At 43.2% G+C, this 17,901-nt stretch overlaps 1 protein-coding gene across 2 annotated transcripts in view; it reads right to left on the bottom strand.

Annotated features, from left to right (window-relative positions):
• Positions 1 to 17,901, bottom strand: part of DOCK4 (dedicator of cytokinesis 4) — a 1,300,588-nt gene that overhangs the window by 92,058 nt on the left and 1,190,629 nt on the right. For both annotated transcript variants that reach the window (XM_069228963.1, XM_069228964.1), the window contains 2 exons: positions 10,925 to 11,101; positions 7,945 to 8,028 (listed from right to left, as the gene is read on the bottom strand). In XM_069228963.1, coding sequence (XP_069085064.1) covers positions 7,945 to 8,028; positions 10,925 to 11,101 — 261 coding nt within the window. The remainder of the gene's footprint in view (positions 1 to 7,944; positions 8,029 to 10,924; positions 11,102 to 17,901) is intronic.

Raw genomic sequence — 17,901 nt, 5'->3', positions numbered from 1 at the left:
GCCACCATCCATGTCTGGAACTTTAGGTCTGCCTTGTGAATGTGTTCAAACGGTGGTTTCATTAGCTGGGAGAGAACTTTGAGATGCCATTCTGGAGGAGGAGCTCAGACTGGAGGGAAACCCTTCATGAATTGTATTTATCCCTGTGAAGCAAAGGGAAAGAGTGTGATGAACGCCTGTATCTCGAGACTGATGTGAGGTGAACCTTGACAGATGCATGCACTTATACTGATCTCGCGATCGACCGGAGATACAGCAGAATATGCTCAGTTGATGCTTTCAAGGGGTGCAAGTTACGCTGGTGACACCAAGAATGGAATTTCTTCCATTTTACCCTGTATGTCTTGTTTGTGGATTCAGATCTTGCTTTAGACAGGATATCTCTACAATCATGAGGAATGTCTAGGTCTTTGAATTCATGAGCCACGCACATAAGTGGAGAGAGGCTGGTTCCAGATGCAGGATCTGGCCCTTGTTTATGGTAAGCAATTTTGGCATTGCTAGAAGGTGAATGGGATTATATTCTGACAACAAGGAGAAGCTCTGTAAACCAGTGCTGCCTGGGCCATCTGGGAGCAATCAGGATCAAGCGACAGTGTTCTCTTATCACCTTTCTGAGAATCTTCGGGAAGGGGGAAAAGCACATGCAAAAATCCCTGACCATCTGATCAAAAGGGTATTCCCCCCACATCCTTGGGAGCAGATACCGACTGTCGTAGAATTGGCATTTGGTGTTCTGGTCTGTCGCAAAGTGATCCAATGCTGGTGTGCCTGCGCATGAGACTATCTTGTTTAGCTGTGTTTGATCTAGTTCCCACTCATGGCAACTATGTTCTGCACTGCTAAGTGGGTCTGCTACAGTGTTGCTAGCTCCAGACACATGCTTGGCTCTCAGTGATATTTTGTGACTTGTGAGCCACTTCCACAGATCCTGGGCATCTTGGGAAACCGTCAGCAGTCCTATACCCCCTTGTTTCTTTATGCACTGCATGCTGATCGTATTGTCCTATTGATTTATAGGGATGTGGAAATAAGAATGTTGCAAGTCAAGAGTTGTCATGAAATCTCCGTTGTTTGGAGACGCAGGACATCAGGGAGGATGACCATCCGAAATGATGGATTGCGTAAGAATTTGTTTTTTTAAGTTTAGTATGGGCCTCCATTTTCCGGTTTTCTTTCGTATCAGGAAGAATCAGGAGTAGAGGCCTATGCCCTTCTGTGAAAACAGAACTCTCTCAACTGCTCCCTTTGCGAGCATGGTAAGGGCTTCTTTTTTCAATAAGTGAAGATGATGGGGTGCTTTCCCCTTGGATGATTGTTTGGCCGTCTCTGTACAAATTCTAGGATATGGACATAAATGTCCAAGTCTAATACCCATTCGTCCAGTGTTATTACTTTCCACTGGGGTAGATGGTTGGAGATCTTTGCACTCCTGAGATGGGATGGAGTGTCTGTACCCGGCACCTGGAGCAGGTCACTGTTTACGACCTGTGTCTCTACTCTGCTACTCTGGGAGGGTTGCTTTCAGCAAGGGCCTTATTTGGTATAGACTGCTGCAGAAGGATGACAGTACTGTGGCTGGTAAGCAGGTCTGTATTGGGTTTGAAAGGGTTGGAAATGCTGAGGGTGCGGTGGGCGTTGGTATGACCATCTCTAGGTGGAAAACCCTTTGCGCGAGCTCCCCAAAAGGGCAATTTCTTATATTGCTAGTAGCGCATCATTGATGTGTTTTCCAAAAATCTTTGCTGTTTTTGCTTTTATATCGACACCTACAAGGTCTATGATTTTGCGGATATCAGACCACATCTGCCTATCGTAGCGGCTGAGGATGGCTGCTCTTACCACAATGGCAGACATGAGGGAAAACCTTTTGCCTACATTATCTAAACATCTGCCATCTCTGTCTGGTGGTGTAGAGATGGGAGCAGAAGGGGTTTTAGAGAACTGTTGAACAGCTTGTTATATCAGAGTCTGGCTTGGGATGGCAAGCAGAGTCTGGCTTGTAAGGCAAGCAGAAATTTGTTCTGGAGCCATATGCTTCTTGTCTACCCCCGGTGGCACTGCAGCCACTGTAGCTGGGTTCTTCATTATTTTTATTTCTTACTTTCAGATATAGTGAATGATGGGAATAGCTCTGACTGATTTTCCCGCCTGTTCCTTAAAATCTTAAAGTAAACTATCAGCCTGTTTGATGGAAGTTGGGATGTGGAACCTTGCTGCTGCTCTGTCCATCAGGTTATGAAACCCCGTGTTATCCTCTGGGGGAGAATCTGACGGGTGTGGCAGTACAGGTGACAGTGTGGGAATGAGGATATCATCCCACTCATTGTGTGGAGGAGGTGGCTCCGGGTTCACTCCTTCCTCTCATTCCTCCTCAGATGAGAATGGGTCTTTCCTTGGTGGTGCCACTGTGTTTGGCATAGGCATCACCCGGGGGGTTATAGGCAAAGGGATATATTGTGGTGTAGTTGGCTGGAAGAAGCGTTATCACCTGCTGTTCCCACTGTGATTCATGAAATCCTGCAACATAGCTTGCAAGTCCTGGATCAATGAAAAAGGTAACTGCACCTCATCATGCCTTGGTTGCGGGCTTACGTGGTGGAGCATAGTGTTGGTGAAAGCATTGATCTTCCTCCTCAATGTTGTCATCTTCTGGATATTTAACTAATAATTCAGATGGACTGTGTGAAGATCCAAAGGGTCCATCATTATCTGACTCCTCCATATCCAGCAGATGTGATGGAGGAAAAGGTGAAACCTTACTGGGAGATGTTAATGCTGGAGTCAATGTCCTTGTTGCAACTTTTATTATCATTGGCGACAATGCCATTGTCGATGAAATGGCTGGATCAGGAGTTGCCAGAGTCGATGGTTGTATATTGCCATTGATAATGACATCTTTGGTGTTGCCTTCGATGCTGCTGCCATCTTCGGTGTAGTTGCTGACGTGAACATCGACGGTGGCTGAATCCTCAACCACGATTGTGGCACTAATGGCTGTTGTCGTCGTTCTTGCTGATGATAGCCTCGTAGACGAGACGGTAATGACCGTTGTCCACGAGACTATCATTGCCGATGTTTTCTTGAATTTTCTCATCAATGGTTTCACAGACTTCTGAGACGGGGTGGTGGGCTGAGAAGAGGCCTCCTCTGTGGAGATGTGTTGTCTTTCTCCTTTTTCAGAGGGTCTCTATGGTGTATTTTCAAGGCTTTTCTGCTGTCTTCCGATGTCCCTTAAACAGAGGATCTTGCACCTTTTCATGACCTCTCAGAGGGGTCAGTGTCTTCCTCAGAGAAGATAGACTTCGGAGTTTTAGACGTCCTTAGCAGCAGAAGTAGCCTACCCTCTCTGTCTTTCAAGGACTTGAAAGAGAAAGTGATACAGATTTTACAGTCCTTTACCAGATGGTTGGGGAAGAGGGAATAAAGACATTCTTTATAAGGGTCATCCACACGAAGTCATTTTCTTCCACTGGACTTGCAAGATCCGAAGAGTCCTTTTCTGAAAGTATCAGACATTTTTAGATGAATTCTTAGGTTTGAAAAAGAAAAAACTGAGCAGAACTGAGGGAGACTCTCTTTACACAACGTGTGGCAGAAAATCTGAGGGACTCAGTCTCTCTTGGGAGTGTTCTACAGCGTGCTGTCACCTAATTGGTCATAGTACAAGTTTGGTTCTTTTTTAAAAAAAGGACACAGATAAGCTATTAAAGTGACTATTCACTGCCATTAGGGCATATGGTAATGATACATACTGCTATGGTATACTTACTATGGTACTGTGGAAATCCCACTTCGACTACAGGGAATGATTCAAGCATGTGAATAATTGAAAGATCCAATACTGGAGAACACCAGATTCCCAGTAGGATTTCCATGTTGAGATAATGTCTCACAGCACGCTTCCTCAGGACTGATAGCCTAGGCATTGCTTTTGTAACTGATGCAGCACAGTTTGGACAATGCCTCCTTAAAGCGCTGAATTGAGGTTTATACCTCTTTAAACATTAACTAATAAATGTGATTTTTTACTGTCTTGCATTGCATTTTCAGATTCATTATTGAAGTTTAAAAAATGTTTGATTTCATAACTACACTGGTTCAGCACTATACAAGATGTATGTGTGCTGCTTTAAGGAATTTACCGGAGATCATGGTCTATAGTCCTTGGTGGTATTGTACTTTCTATTACTTTGTCAGAACTAGGCCTAAACACCATGGGCTTTAAATAGGATGTGCGCTCATTTGTTTGATGAAGCTAGGATAAGCCATCCCTATTTCAACTTCATTGCACTTATATAACATTAATCTGCTAATGAAACACAAAATTGTGCAGCCTCTAATTCTACTTAAAAGTTGAAATCCCTACTCCACTTTACAGAGTGAAGAATAAAAATGTATACAATAACTAATTTAAAAACATGTAAAATACACACTGCAAAGGATGTTAACCATGATACCAATAATGCATTTCTCTTTAACCAAAAATCATCCCAATACTAAAAATAACTGACAACCACTGTTAGACTTTTCATCCTTAGGGTAGTCTCCCTTAACTTCTTGCCTCTGTTTCCCAGGTTGTTTATGTGTGCTGGACTCTGTGTTTGCTGTTTATGTTACTCTGGTCATGTTACCACTGCTAACCATTGCTAAAGTGTAAGTGCTCCGATACAAAATGTGTATGTAATTGGCTTATCCATGATTGGCATATTTGATTTACTAGTAAGTCCCTAGTACAGTGCACTAGAGGTGCCCAGGGCCTACAAATCAAATGCTACTAGTGGGCCTGCAGAACTAGTTGTGCCACTCACCTAAGTAGCTCTGTAATCATGTCTCAGACCTGCCACTGAGGTGTCTGTGTGTGCAGTTCTAAACTGTAAATTCGACTTGGCAAGTGTACCCACTTGTCAGGCCTAAACCTTCCTTTTTCTTACATATAAGACACCTCTTAGGTAGGCCCTAGGTAGCCCCAAGGGCAAGGTGCACTGTATGGTTAAGGTAGGACATATAGTAATGTGTTTTATATATCCTGACAGTGAAATACTGCTAAATTTGTTTTTCACTGTTGCAAGGCCTGTCTCTCTCATAGGATAACATGGGGGCTACCTTTAAATATGTTTAAAGTGTAGATTCCCTTTGGGAGCGGATCGACATATGGAGTTTGGGGTCTCTGAGCTCACAATTAAAAAATACAGCTTTTAGTAAAGTTGATTTTAAGATTGTGTGTTTGAAAATGGCACTTTTAGAAAGTGGGCATTTTCTTGCTTAAACCATTTCTGTGACTCTTCCTGTCTGTGGATTCCCTGTCTGGGTCAGTTTGACAGTTGGGCTGGTTGCACCTCTCACTAGACAGTGACACAAAGGGAGCTGGGGTGTAGTCTGCATTTCCTGATGAGCCATCTGTGCTAGGAGGGAGGGGAGGAGTGGTCACTCTCACCTGAAAGGGCTGTGCCTGCCCTCACACAATGCAGTCTCCAACCCCCTGGTGTGTGTCTATGGCCTGGCCTGGGCAAGGCAGGATTTCAGAAACAAGAGAGACTTTGCTTTGAAGTAAGCCTACTTCAAAGGGCAATATGGGTAAAAGAAGGGCACCCAAAACCACAGACTTTAGAACACTTCTGGAAACCAAGAGAAACCTCTGCCTGGAGAAGAGCTGAAGAGCTGAGGAAGAAGAGCTGCCCTGCTTTGACTGTGCTTTGTGGACCTATCCTGCAGTTGCTGCTTCTGCCTGTGGTAGAGGACAAAGAATGGACTTTGAGTTGACTTCCTTCTTGTGAAGAACTCTCCGAGGGCTTGATTTAGAGCTTGCCTCCTGTTGTTTGAAGTCTCAGGGACAGCAAAGACTTCTCTCTGCCAGCACCTGGAGTCACTGCAGAGACTCCTACTCTGCCAAGTGGTGCCCATTCAGTTCCTGGGACCCTGAAAGGATAAGCTGGCAGCCCGAGAGTGAGAAATCCACGCACCGACTGCCGTGCGGGGAAAAGATCGACACCACTCTGATCTGCGGCTGAAAAATCGATGCGCCGCCGGCTTCGCGGCAGTAAATCGACGCTTGCCTGCAACGCGACCGGAGTGGGGGGTAGCTGAGGTTGATCCTCTTTTACCCTGACTAGAGTGAGGGTCCTTGCTTGAACAGGGGGTAACCTGACTGCCAAACCCATTTCTAACAACCACCATCAGTCTCCGGCATGGTGTCTCAAGGAAACAGGTTTCAGGAAGGGAGCAAGCTGTGCGTGAAGAGTTGTTTGAGCACTGAGCAGCTCTAATCCAAATGATCAAATGTGAATTGTGCCAGATCATGAGGCACACAAGCAATATTTAACATATATGTGGTAGGACTTCACTCTTGAATGTATTTTGTGCACTGGAATCAGGAGCTGGTCAAAGCTACCTCTTTAGTGAGCAGTACGCTAAGTAGTAGCATTCTGTTCTATTCTATTCTCACAACTGAGAGATAGCGGTAAAAGTGCAGTCATCAGAGTACATCTACTTTTCCTGACAGGGTGGCACCTTAATCTTGCCACACTCAGAGCAACGCCTGAAGCCAAGAAGAGAATAAGGAGTAAAGAAGCATAATTGTTCAATATGATGGCCGTTACTGCGGGAAAGTGATGCTGGGGTGATATCTCAGGTCACAGCAGATCTCCCTGATCACTCTAACATTACCTATCACTTGTCAACAATGGTCATCTGGGGGCTGCAATCTTTCAGGCGTTGTAACAGGATTCATAATAAATCAAGCACTCTTTTGGGATTGTACGACGAAACAACGACTTCAAAAACAACTACTGCCTTAACAACGAGGTCGGAACACCGACCTCGTTGCTACTACTAATGATTTTACCATGAATGCCTTAACAACGATATTTCGTTGTAAAGGCAATCCTGATAAAATCATTAGCAATAGGCACCATTCACCCTACATCCCTCACCCCGCCCCCCCAACCCAACCCCAAAACCTAAAACCCCCTGACCCCCCCACCCACTCCCCAAAACCAAAAACGCCTCACCCCCCCAACCCCACCCCAAAACCTAAAACCCCCTGACCCCCACCCACTACCCAAAACCAAAAAGGCCCCACCCCCCCCAACCCCACCCCAAAACCTAAAACCCCCTGACCCCCCACCCACTCCCCAAAACCAAAAACGCCCCACCCCCCCCAACCCCACTTTAAAACCTAAAACCCCCTGACCCCAACCACTCCCCAAAACCAAAAACGGCCCAACCCCACCCCAAAACCTAAAACCCCCTGACCCCCCACCCACTCCCCAAAACCAAAAACGCCCCACCCCCCCAACCCCACCCCAATACCTAAAACCCCCTGACCCCCCACCCACTCCCCAAAACCAAAAACACCCCACCCCCCAACCCCACCATAAAACCTAAAACCCCCTGACCCCCCACCCACTCCCCAAAACCAAAAACGCCCCACCCCAAAACCTAAAACCCCCTGACCCCCACCCCCTCCCCAAAACCTAAACCCACCACTTACCTTCGCCAACTCCCTTCTTTGTACCTTAACCACGCATGTTCGTTGTTCAGAACATACGTAGTTAAGGCACAAAAAACCGGAGTCGTGGTTAAAAAATGCGTTGTTGCGCTTTCGTTACCCAGGACTTTCGTAAAAAAAAAAAAGTCGGAAAAAAGGATGTTTCCCGTCTTTTGGCACCTCTGTCAGTTTCAAAATTAAAAGAAAAATACAAGATAGGTTGCTGCTTATTTTACATAAAGTATCTGGTATTGCATGATTATTGCCTTCTTATTGCAGAATTGTGTGTATAAACTTAGTATATGAACCTTTGATATGTACAGGTTATCCACAGAAGAACAGATGCGGCAGAGCTGCAACTCACATTCTACTACCTCATCCCAGGTCAGAGCAGATATACTGTTCCAGTACTTGAATTCTGAGCCAAATACAAGATATGCCTATCATAAATTTACCTGCTCAAGCATCAATTCTTTTAATCGTGTAATCTTTTCTCCATCTTCAGGGTGGTTCAATATATAGTCCTTCACAAAGAATGCCTGTAGAGAGTATAAACAACGAGGATAAACAAATGAGCATTTATGTAGCTTATATTTAATCACTACACGGTGGACCTTCAAACATGCAAACACACTCTTCAAGAAGAACTATTTTTGTAGAACAATTGAAAAGACAGAATTTGATGTGTCTAAGTGTTGGAAGTAAGTGGTAGTAGTACTATTACGTTAAAACATAATCAATGTATTAGCCTCTGAACATGAATCAACAATAATATCACGTTTCAGTAGTATGGTGAGCGTTGAGTAATTTCCTGAGAATGGAAACGGAAGGTAAGAGATAATGACATATAAGAACACAGTCCACAAATCTATGTCTAGGAGGCCTTACAGTGGTATCTACGTTTGATCCTACCTGGTTTTCAACAGTTAGACCTCTAGCCTAAATGTAATTATGCGCTAAAGCATGAATGTCTATTTGAGTTAAAAGAGCAGGATCATGAACTAAGACCATGGGCTTTGCACTACTGGTAATTAGTGCAGGTCACTGAGCAGGAAAGATCCCAAGTCACAGAATTGTACATAAAAATCATCTAAACCTGAGTTTGACAAGCTCTCAGAAGGCAATATACTTGATATCCTGGGTAGTCAAAAAGTACATTAGCATGATAACGGTTCTTGTTAACAATGCCACCAACAACTTACTGTTAACAATGACACAAACTTCTGGGACTGGAAAAAATACAAGACAAGAGCCCTGACTAAAAATGACTAAGTTCACAATTCTGACAACGCAACAAGATTAAACTTCCATTTTTAAGAAAAAGCAACGTTGTTTTATCTGATATTCTCATAAGTCACCCCTGAATAAGCAAAAAGGGCACTTCACTCTTTGATCATACGTCCATGGATCATATTTATTAAGCTCTATACACCCATTCAACCCTTCACATGCTTTGACAAAATATGATTTGCAAACACCAGGTGATAGTTGTCACATGTCCCCGTTTCTAAATGGAGATAGGATCAAGCAACAATATAACTAACCTGGAATCCACAGCTCCAGGTTACAGCTTCAGAGCCCATGAACCGGATGGACCCAAGAGCAAACAGCCAGAATTATGACACACAAATTTACTAAAGAGAAATATCCAAGACATGCTTTTGCCTGAAACCATTAGGAGAGTCTGATGACTTTGAAGATGTACTTCAAAGGACATCCCACAATCTCAATCGTACCAGATAGATGCACTTCCAAATACAAAATCATCTGCAGTCCTTTCACAACGTGTTTGTGTATGTTTGTATGGTATTTATTGTGTATCTTATATTTATTTGCTAAAATGTGTACCCTGAAACGAAGTGCAGCAAATCACATTACTTAGAGCATTTGCACTGCGGCAGGAACATTTCCTCCCTTCTATAAGAGCCCTGATTACTGCAGTGGCATTTTGAGCCAGGTCTCAATTATTGTCATATAGTAAGGGAGTTGTCAGGGATTGGATCAAAAACATTAGAGACATTTTTGGATGCTGACTCTGAGCTGTTTCAAGAGCAAGCAAACGTGGACATTGCTGGAGAGGCACGTGCCAGGGTGAAAAGGATCTTGTATGAGCTGATTAAAGTATTTATGTATGTGTGGTATTTGTATACTGCAAACGTAGCCAGAAGGCAGTAAAGAGCTTAACATCTATCTGTGCCCTCTTTTGTGAGATTTCAGGGATGCATATGTGCAGGTAAGGTCCCAGGCAGATGGCACCCAAGTATACATCCATTTTAGCAAATATTCCTCCTCCAACTCAAAGTTGCAAAATGTACATAAAGACACAGGAAAACTGGACGAATAATCAGCAACTCCAACTCAATTGTTCTAAAGCTATGCTTTCACTGAAAGACTACTCTAGTATCATTCACTTTATTTGCTCCCCAGTTCCTTTATAAAGAACCCAATCCACAGCGAAAAATATGGGCATTAGTTTTTTTGTGAAGGGTGACAGAAGAGGCCCTAGCAAAAAGGTAACTGGAAGTTGTTTTTATCAACTTAATAGACACAAACGTTTACTTTTATTGCTGTTCAACAATTAAAAAGCTTTAGTAGTTGGGACAATAATGAACATTAGTTTGAGCTACTGTAATCGTCACTATGTAAGGCTACCATCATGTCAAATAACATTCAGAGAGCCCAAACTGCAGAAGTGAGGCTCATTACTGAATAAGAAAAGCAGATATATTATTAAGGGCCAGAATGAACTACACAGGCTACCAGTTAAAGATCGTGACAATGTTTTAAAAAAGAGTGCTGGATAACCAGTGGCCCACCTACAATAACCGATGTAGTGCACCTTCCTCCAGAAGATATCCGTGTAGCACAAACAAAGTACCACTACACATTCCCGGGTTTAAACATAAGACCAAAGGTGGAGATTTTTTCTGTGGTCGGGCTCATATTCTGGAATTCACTTCCACAACAGCGTAAATTTTCATCCTTTTCTTCAGGTTTTAGAGCAGGTTTCAAAGCTCGCCTCCTATAGACATCACTGGAAAACCCGCACAAGGACTCTACTTGCTGTCTACACCTCACAAGTAGGGTAGCTAGTGCAGATTTAAATGTCAGCATGTGATGCAAAAACTGGGAAGACTGTTCTTTTCCCAAGTATGAGCCAGTGAAGGGCATTAAAATGAGAGACAGTATGGCTGCACTTTGTGAATTGGGTAAAAGCCAAAACACTGAGGAGATTGTTAACCAAGAGATTTAAACTAACGCTATTTTCACACATATATATATATATATATATACATATATATATACTCAGTTTCTTTTCTGTAGCCAAGCATGTAGGAATAAAAAAGGATAACAATTACCACCAGAGTACAGCAAGCAGTACGTGACAGCAATTTTTGGGAAAAAATGAAGAGAGATTTTCAGCCATGGTCTTACCGCCTGGTACCGAGTAACTCCACCATTAACTGCAGCATCGATGACTCCGTTTAGACACATTGTGAGTGGATTAATATTAGGCATCTGTCGAGTTTGGCACTGACTTATCAGTGTTCGCAGCTGCTGGTTCTTGTTTTCCAACACCTCAATTGCATTTTCCAGAGGACTCATTTCCACCTAGGAGAAAGTTAGGGTGAACACTGAGATTTTCTGCATCCTAAAATGTTAACTTAAACGTTAATTTAATTTAGAAAACAAGTAAAAACACAAGAACGCAACAGTATGTCAGACGGACCATTTAATTTCTGATTGTGGCGAAGATGAATACTACATCCCACAAAAGAAACACCGAAATCCATAAAGTGCTTTATTGTCCCACAATTCAAAAACTGACAAATGATGGCAACCATGTGTGCATAAAAAACCAGTTGATCGTCGGCAATCATTTTTTAAATGTATACACACCTCTAGATAGTCTTCAAAGATTTGCTAGAAGTGCCATACAAGTTGGACAGAGACAGCGGAAGACTTCAGGTAAACACCTGTTGTATAGCCATTTTAGCTATAGTTTCATACATGTTATTTTAGCAAACTAGGCCTGCCGCTGTGCACTTTAACATGGATATGTTTTATTTTAGCTTTGTTATATTATTTTAACAGTAGCCACATTTGCTGTCTTGTTTTAGTTTCTCTAACGCCTAGGTCAGCACTGCGTTCTTCAACAAGACATTTCTTTCACTCTGTGCTTTTCTCAAGGCTGCAGTAAGATAGGTTGCCGGCAAAAGTGGTTCGCTTTGTCTCCAATGTTCACAGAAACATACACACTCTTACGTGGGGATCCTTTCTTGGAACATCAGCTGTTTTATTATAAAAACACTACTTTGACCCATGTACGTTAGAGGGAGATTCCAGCGAGATGACCACAACTGTATGCCAATTGCTTCGCTACAGCTGCCTATGTAGACTACAGGCCTCTGGCTCAGGTATGAGGATAACAACCCCGAGCCACAGCAAATTCCCAATGCAGCACAGACACTATCCCAACCAATTCTGGGACTCGGCATCCACTAAGACCGTGGATATGGTCATTCTCTGCAAAAACACCATAGGGGGAAGAAGAACAAAAGTCAAGAGGAATGGGGAGGGGCATTATATCATGCTCCAACTCATGCTATACAATAGATCCACCACCATCCTCCACCTTCATGCTCCAAACATAGTCCAAGAACCATACTTCGGAAGCTCCTGCACGAACTGATAGGGAAAGTGGACAGAGACTTGTTAACAGGAGGGATACGTTATCATGAGCACTGGGGCCCTGCCCCTCCACTTATTTCCTGTAGCCTCTTTTTATAAAGATAGTAATTTTCCCCTAACACTACTGTCTCCTATTGACCCAGGCAGTCAGGCACTTATCAAAGGCACATACGCCAGTGCGTGTCGTTGCAGTTTTTTTTTTACCAGGCTTACCTCTTGTCCACCTTGGCCCTCAATGGCCTTCTGGAGTTTAGGGCCACACCCCTTGTGATGTGACGGCAGCTCGCTAAGCTTCACCTCTGTGTGTCAATAAGCGAGTTGTATAGCTGTTCTTCCCCATGTTGTCATAGGGTGGGAACAGCAGGTCTGACTGATACCTCCTCTCCCTCCAGCGAGATGGGAAAGGGGTGGTGTTCACAAAAGGCTGGGTCATCACATGGATGACTGATCTGAAAGGATTCGGCAGTGCGCTGATTTCAATTAGCGTCCTCCCCTGCCCCCCAAGCTGACTTGGACTGTGAGTCTCTGGCACTCCACTGGCTGCCTTGCCACTTGCTCCCTTTGAGAGTGCTGTACAAGCCAACAGTTTTTAAGAGAGAAAAGAAAGTGCAGCTGTTGTTTCTCATAGCAGGCGTATGAACTGCTTGTGGAAAATTCATCAGGGTGAGGTTATTTGAAAATAATATCTTGAGGTGGTATTGGCGTTCTAGCTTACTTTCTGGAGTCGACCACAATTTTCTCACACATAGCTTGAGACCAGCACATTAACCAATGTGTTTAACTGGAATTTTATTTAAAGATTTGGAGGTTCTGTTTTTACCAATCACCAAAATGTGCCGGTCTTCGCTCTGTCTAGGAAAGGCGGTATTAATTTAAAAGCTGATCGCTTATCAAGTTTGTCTTGTGTAACATTTTCTATTTAAAAGTGAGCATAAAATAAGCAGTCCATTTCTACATGCATATATAATACATCTCATTGCACAGTATTAGCCTCGATGAGTAGGCTGACCAATATAAAAACATATGCTGGCCCCAGAGTGGCATCCACTGCAGCGTTCTGTGTTCCATTCTCCTACTCATGTAATGTACCCTACACGTTCAGTCATCTTTCAGAGTTGTGAGTGGAAGTGAGAGGTGAAGAGGATGCTACTATCTTGCACATGTTGGCAACCTGTGTGATTCGGCACTTCGTAGGTCAGTGGCCTCCATTCACACATGGGCACAGGACACTTGGGAGCCACGCCCTCAACGTGCCACTCTCAGTGGGAATGCATGCTGCAAGCCATGCTGTACATCGGGAAGGTGGGGTTTTCATTTAAGTATTTATTGTGTTTGTAATGTGCCTTATGCTGTTGGAAATTGCCCCAGAGCATTCTGTGAAGACACACTCTTAAGGAGAGAATGTGAAGCTCCCCTACTCCACTGTGACCGGGAATCCAAGCCATTCCCGTAAACATGAATTAATTCTGCTAGAGTATAAGGACTGGAAGCCTAGCAGACAATCTGCACTGTGCAGGTCAGAAGAACATTTACTGTCTTTAATATCTGGAACTTAATGTTGCCATAAATACATTTTCCCAGTAGTGTCTCTCCACTTAGCCTAGTGCCTTTGAAAAGAGGCATCAGAATGCCATACATATGCCTGTTCATTCAAGGGCTTGGCTCAGCTGCTCCCCTGCCCGCTCCTTGTGTTGTTTACGCCCAACCACTCTCACATTTCACTGGCCGCCACTGCTTGTTAAGTGGCAAGATTTCAACATGGCCTCTGACCCTGAACTTGACAGAGATGGAAAGGTGCACCCTGGCGCGGGAGCCACTTCAATAAGCATGATAAATTATCAGCAGTCACAAAGAGTAACATATCCTCCGCATACTGTATTCATATGTCTCTATACTAATCCACCACTAATTCCTCTGGGTTTCCGGAGTAGCGTGCTATTTGCTGAAAGTGCTTCGACGCCTGGTCAGGGGTAGTAAGGGCTAGATAAATACAATTCCAATACAATTCAGTAAAAGCCATAGTCCAGTAAAAGTGCCATGAACGGCATTTATTATTATTTGATGAATAGGCATTAACAACCACTAGGAGGCAGTAGGATCCCGCAAAAGAAATGTTCCTAAATTAATTTCAATTCTAAGAGTCCCATGTGTAGAGGAAATGGAATTTTTCTGCCTAGATCTAGACTTTGATATAAAGATAGTATTTTCCCCAGTGTGGTTATCACATTTTCATCAGCGTTTTTAACTAAATGCAAATTCAGTTTTTTATAAGTGCCCCTTGTAGAGAGGATGCAGGGAGGCCATGGCGGAGTGTCCAGAGACCTGTGCGTGAGTGCAGTACTCGACAGCAGTGCGAGGTCCCACGGGAGCCAAATTATGAGTTTAGAGATCCCAAAACTTTCCAAAACCACACAGTCGGGGAAAATGACGGGACCAGATGGCACCCGGCGTTCTTTTATAAAGACTTCCTCCCGCAACTAGGCAAACCGACGGCTGCTTTATTCTATGCCTTCACGCACACCAATGTTTTTACACGTAAAAATCTTAAGCAAGGTCCTACACGGCAGGCTTTATGTATCAGACGATGCTGTGACAAAGTCAGGTGCTTTGCACTTAAAAGGCCGGGAGAAAGATTATTGCAACCTTATAGCTATGTCTCATAACCAAGAAGAACTTTGACCACATTAGCTGGAAGTTCCCGGAAGTGATTCTTGACAAGCACGTATTGAAACCAAATATTGAAAGACTGGATCAGAGGAGACTCTGTTAAACTTCCAGCGTCCCCTCACCTACTCCCCCCACAGGGAAAGAGGCAAGGATTTCTATTCCCCCCTCTCCTACTTGTCGCCATTGGCAGCAGAGCCGCTAGCAATAAAAAAAAAAAACTCTTGCAGCGAGATTAGGAGAATTCCCTTTCGGGATGAGGGGCACTTTGCGGATAGCATTTTGTTGTCTTTGATTGACCAGTAGAACCCCCTACTTCTGGTCATGGATGAGCTGAACCGATACAGGAAGCGTACAAGATTAACAAGTAAAACTTGTAAGTCCTTAACTTCCCGAGAACTTACCCGTTCAAGTGGGCAGACCGCTCAACCCTGCACTTGAGCTTCATCCTAACCAACAGACTAAAAACGTGGAGGGAAGCCAACAACTATATGATGATTTTAAAAGGTGGCATCCCCTATGCATATTGAACATAAATGTTCTGAAAATGAATGTTGGCCCAAGAGACCTGCACCTCTTTCAATCCCTTCCAGTAAGCATTTCCATCACATATACACTGACCATGTATCTCCAGGAGAGTTCTCATGGCACCCAGAGACAGGAGAACTGGAGCACAGATATAGGGCAGCTCAAATCCATTTTATTTTCAAGAGCAGACAGTGAGAAAATGTGCTTTTTAATGAAGCTCGTAGTGGCAAGATCTGGCATGGATAGAAGCGCACAATGTATGTAAGGCGTACATAGCTAGCCCGGTAAAAAGTACTAGAGCTATGGACCTCACTGCAGTGATGGGGGCCTGTCCTTCTTAATAAAGCATTCACTCTGTGTGTGTGTAAGGCAAGGTCGTCTACCACGAGAAAAGGAAACATGCAGAATACTAGCGGACTTTCTCTAGTCAGGGATGGATTAGATTTTGTGAACAATGCAAAACAGTCGACAACACTCCTGAAATAATCAGATCCAATATTTCCAACAGCAATACTGGGCCTTAAATTCTCCCAACACACAGGCAGCCAATCAATCCCCTGTCCCTATATGAAAAATTGGTACCCAAGTATGTCGTTCGAGACGCCTGCTCTCCAACACGTACAGGGCACTACAGTTTAGCAAAACAGTTGGAAGATGGGCCCTCCAGCAAAAATGGGAAAGAGATTTGAGTGGATCGATCACACATGAAATGTTGGCTGGCCTGTGTGTTGGTATTTCAAAGGCCTTCCAATTGCTCTCACATAGGGAATCTGCTTACAAAATAATGTATCAGGGTTACATGATGCCAGTACATCTTTGCCACATCTTTCCTTTCACTACAGACCAGTGCTTCCCAATTGTTTTAGAACCAACGCCCAATTTTCAGAATAACATTCACGACCCACCTACCTTTAATCAACATAAGGTGGGTGATTATTTTAATATAACTAAAGTATCAAGGTATTATCCTCTGTCATTTGCGGCAGCATATTTTCCATTGAAATGGTCTCTAAATTTGCACAGATATACAGTTTTACTGATTAAACCCTATTGCACACAAATGACAATGTGTAGAAAATGGGTTTCAGTGAATAATTGTCATTTGTGCACCACCAAGTAAAGTGTTTTGCTTTGTTTTGATCCTAATAAGATCTTTATATCCATCACACTTCAGAATTACAAAATAATATGCTGCATTTTTGCTTTACTAATTGCGGAACATGTACACTTCACGGTATTTACATTTTGTTGTGTGTTACAAAAAATGACATTGTACTGCCTTTCCTTTCACACTCCCTGTACCCCAGCAAGATAGTCAATTCACTTTATTTTTCTTTTCTGACTGCAAAGTCAGAGGGGTTTGTAAACACCATTACCCACTGTAAAAAAAAAATAAGCAGCAATTTGTCAGACGGCATAGCCTGACATTTGGCCTTTGTCTCTGGAGCACAGAAAACGTGACAAGATAAATATAGAATTTAAATTTAAGGGCATTCCTGGACTTTCGTGGCCCGCCAAAGCTTGGGAAAAGCTGCCCCAGATGATTGCTGGAGGGAAATCATCATCCACATATGGTGGTGCTGATCACTCATAAAGAGGTTCTGGAAAGATGTCTCAGGGGTGCTTGCTTACTCATCATTGCAGCCCCAGGAGGTATGATCTTGGGCAAGAGACAGGACCAGCTGGAGGGAATGACTTCATATAATGGGCCCTGATTCTACAAATGTTGGGGCAGCAAAACCACTCACAGCCCTATTCTGGAAAAAGACTGACCCACTGCCCATCACTCTTTGGTTCAAGAACTATGGTTCTTTATAGAGATGAAGCTGCTAATGCCCATTTTATCCCACACACAGCTAAAATATGCAAAAGCATGGCCGGACACTAATAACGTTTTTTTCTAGAGTGGAGCACCTCTGTTTGATGTCTCACATCTAAGGGTACTACAATTGTTCTATTAAGTACCCTCTCTGCAGCGGCCTCCACTACTTATACACCTCCAACCAGCATGCCTTAACACATTTGTGGTTGTGCATCAAGCATCAGCTTTTAGAAATTCACACTGAGGTTGCACACCCTTTATGCTACGTTCACCAATACTTTCATTATCTTTGACATGATAACGATGTATAGATCTGCTCCCATGCCTATGGCTTCTACTTCTCCCTGTGGAAGGAAGTTGGGAAATGAATGGGTTTGAAATGAGGCCTGTGGCGATGAAACTACTCTTTTGCCAAACAGAGTAATGCGAATTTAAAGAAAAGTGATCACTGCACTGACCTATTGCAAGTAAATCATGTAAGGTAGATTCAGTCAACATCTGCCACATTTTATGCCTCCTTGGTCCACACTGCAGTCATGATGGACCAAGCTAAGGCTATAAAAATAAATATATATATATATATATATATATATATATATATATATATATATATATATATATATATATATATATATATATAAATAGGCTAGACATTCCATCACAAACCAGAGAAAAGATGACTTTGGATGAGTAATTGCAAAAAGCA

Source organism: Pleurodeles waltl, chromosome 4_1 (assembly GCF_031143425.1).
Source record: "Pleurodeles waltl isolate 20211129_DDA chromosome 4_1, aPleWal1.hap1.20221129, whole genome shotgun sequence".
NCBI classification, from domain to species: domain Eukaryota; kingdom Metazoa; phylum Chordata; class Amphibia; order Caudata; family Salamandridae; genus Pleurodeles; species Pleurodeles waltl.
Note: the sequence above shows the minus strand (reverse complement) of the source record. Positions and strands in the feature narration are given on the sequence as shown.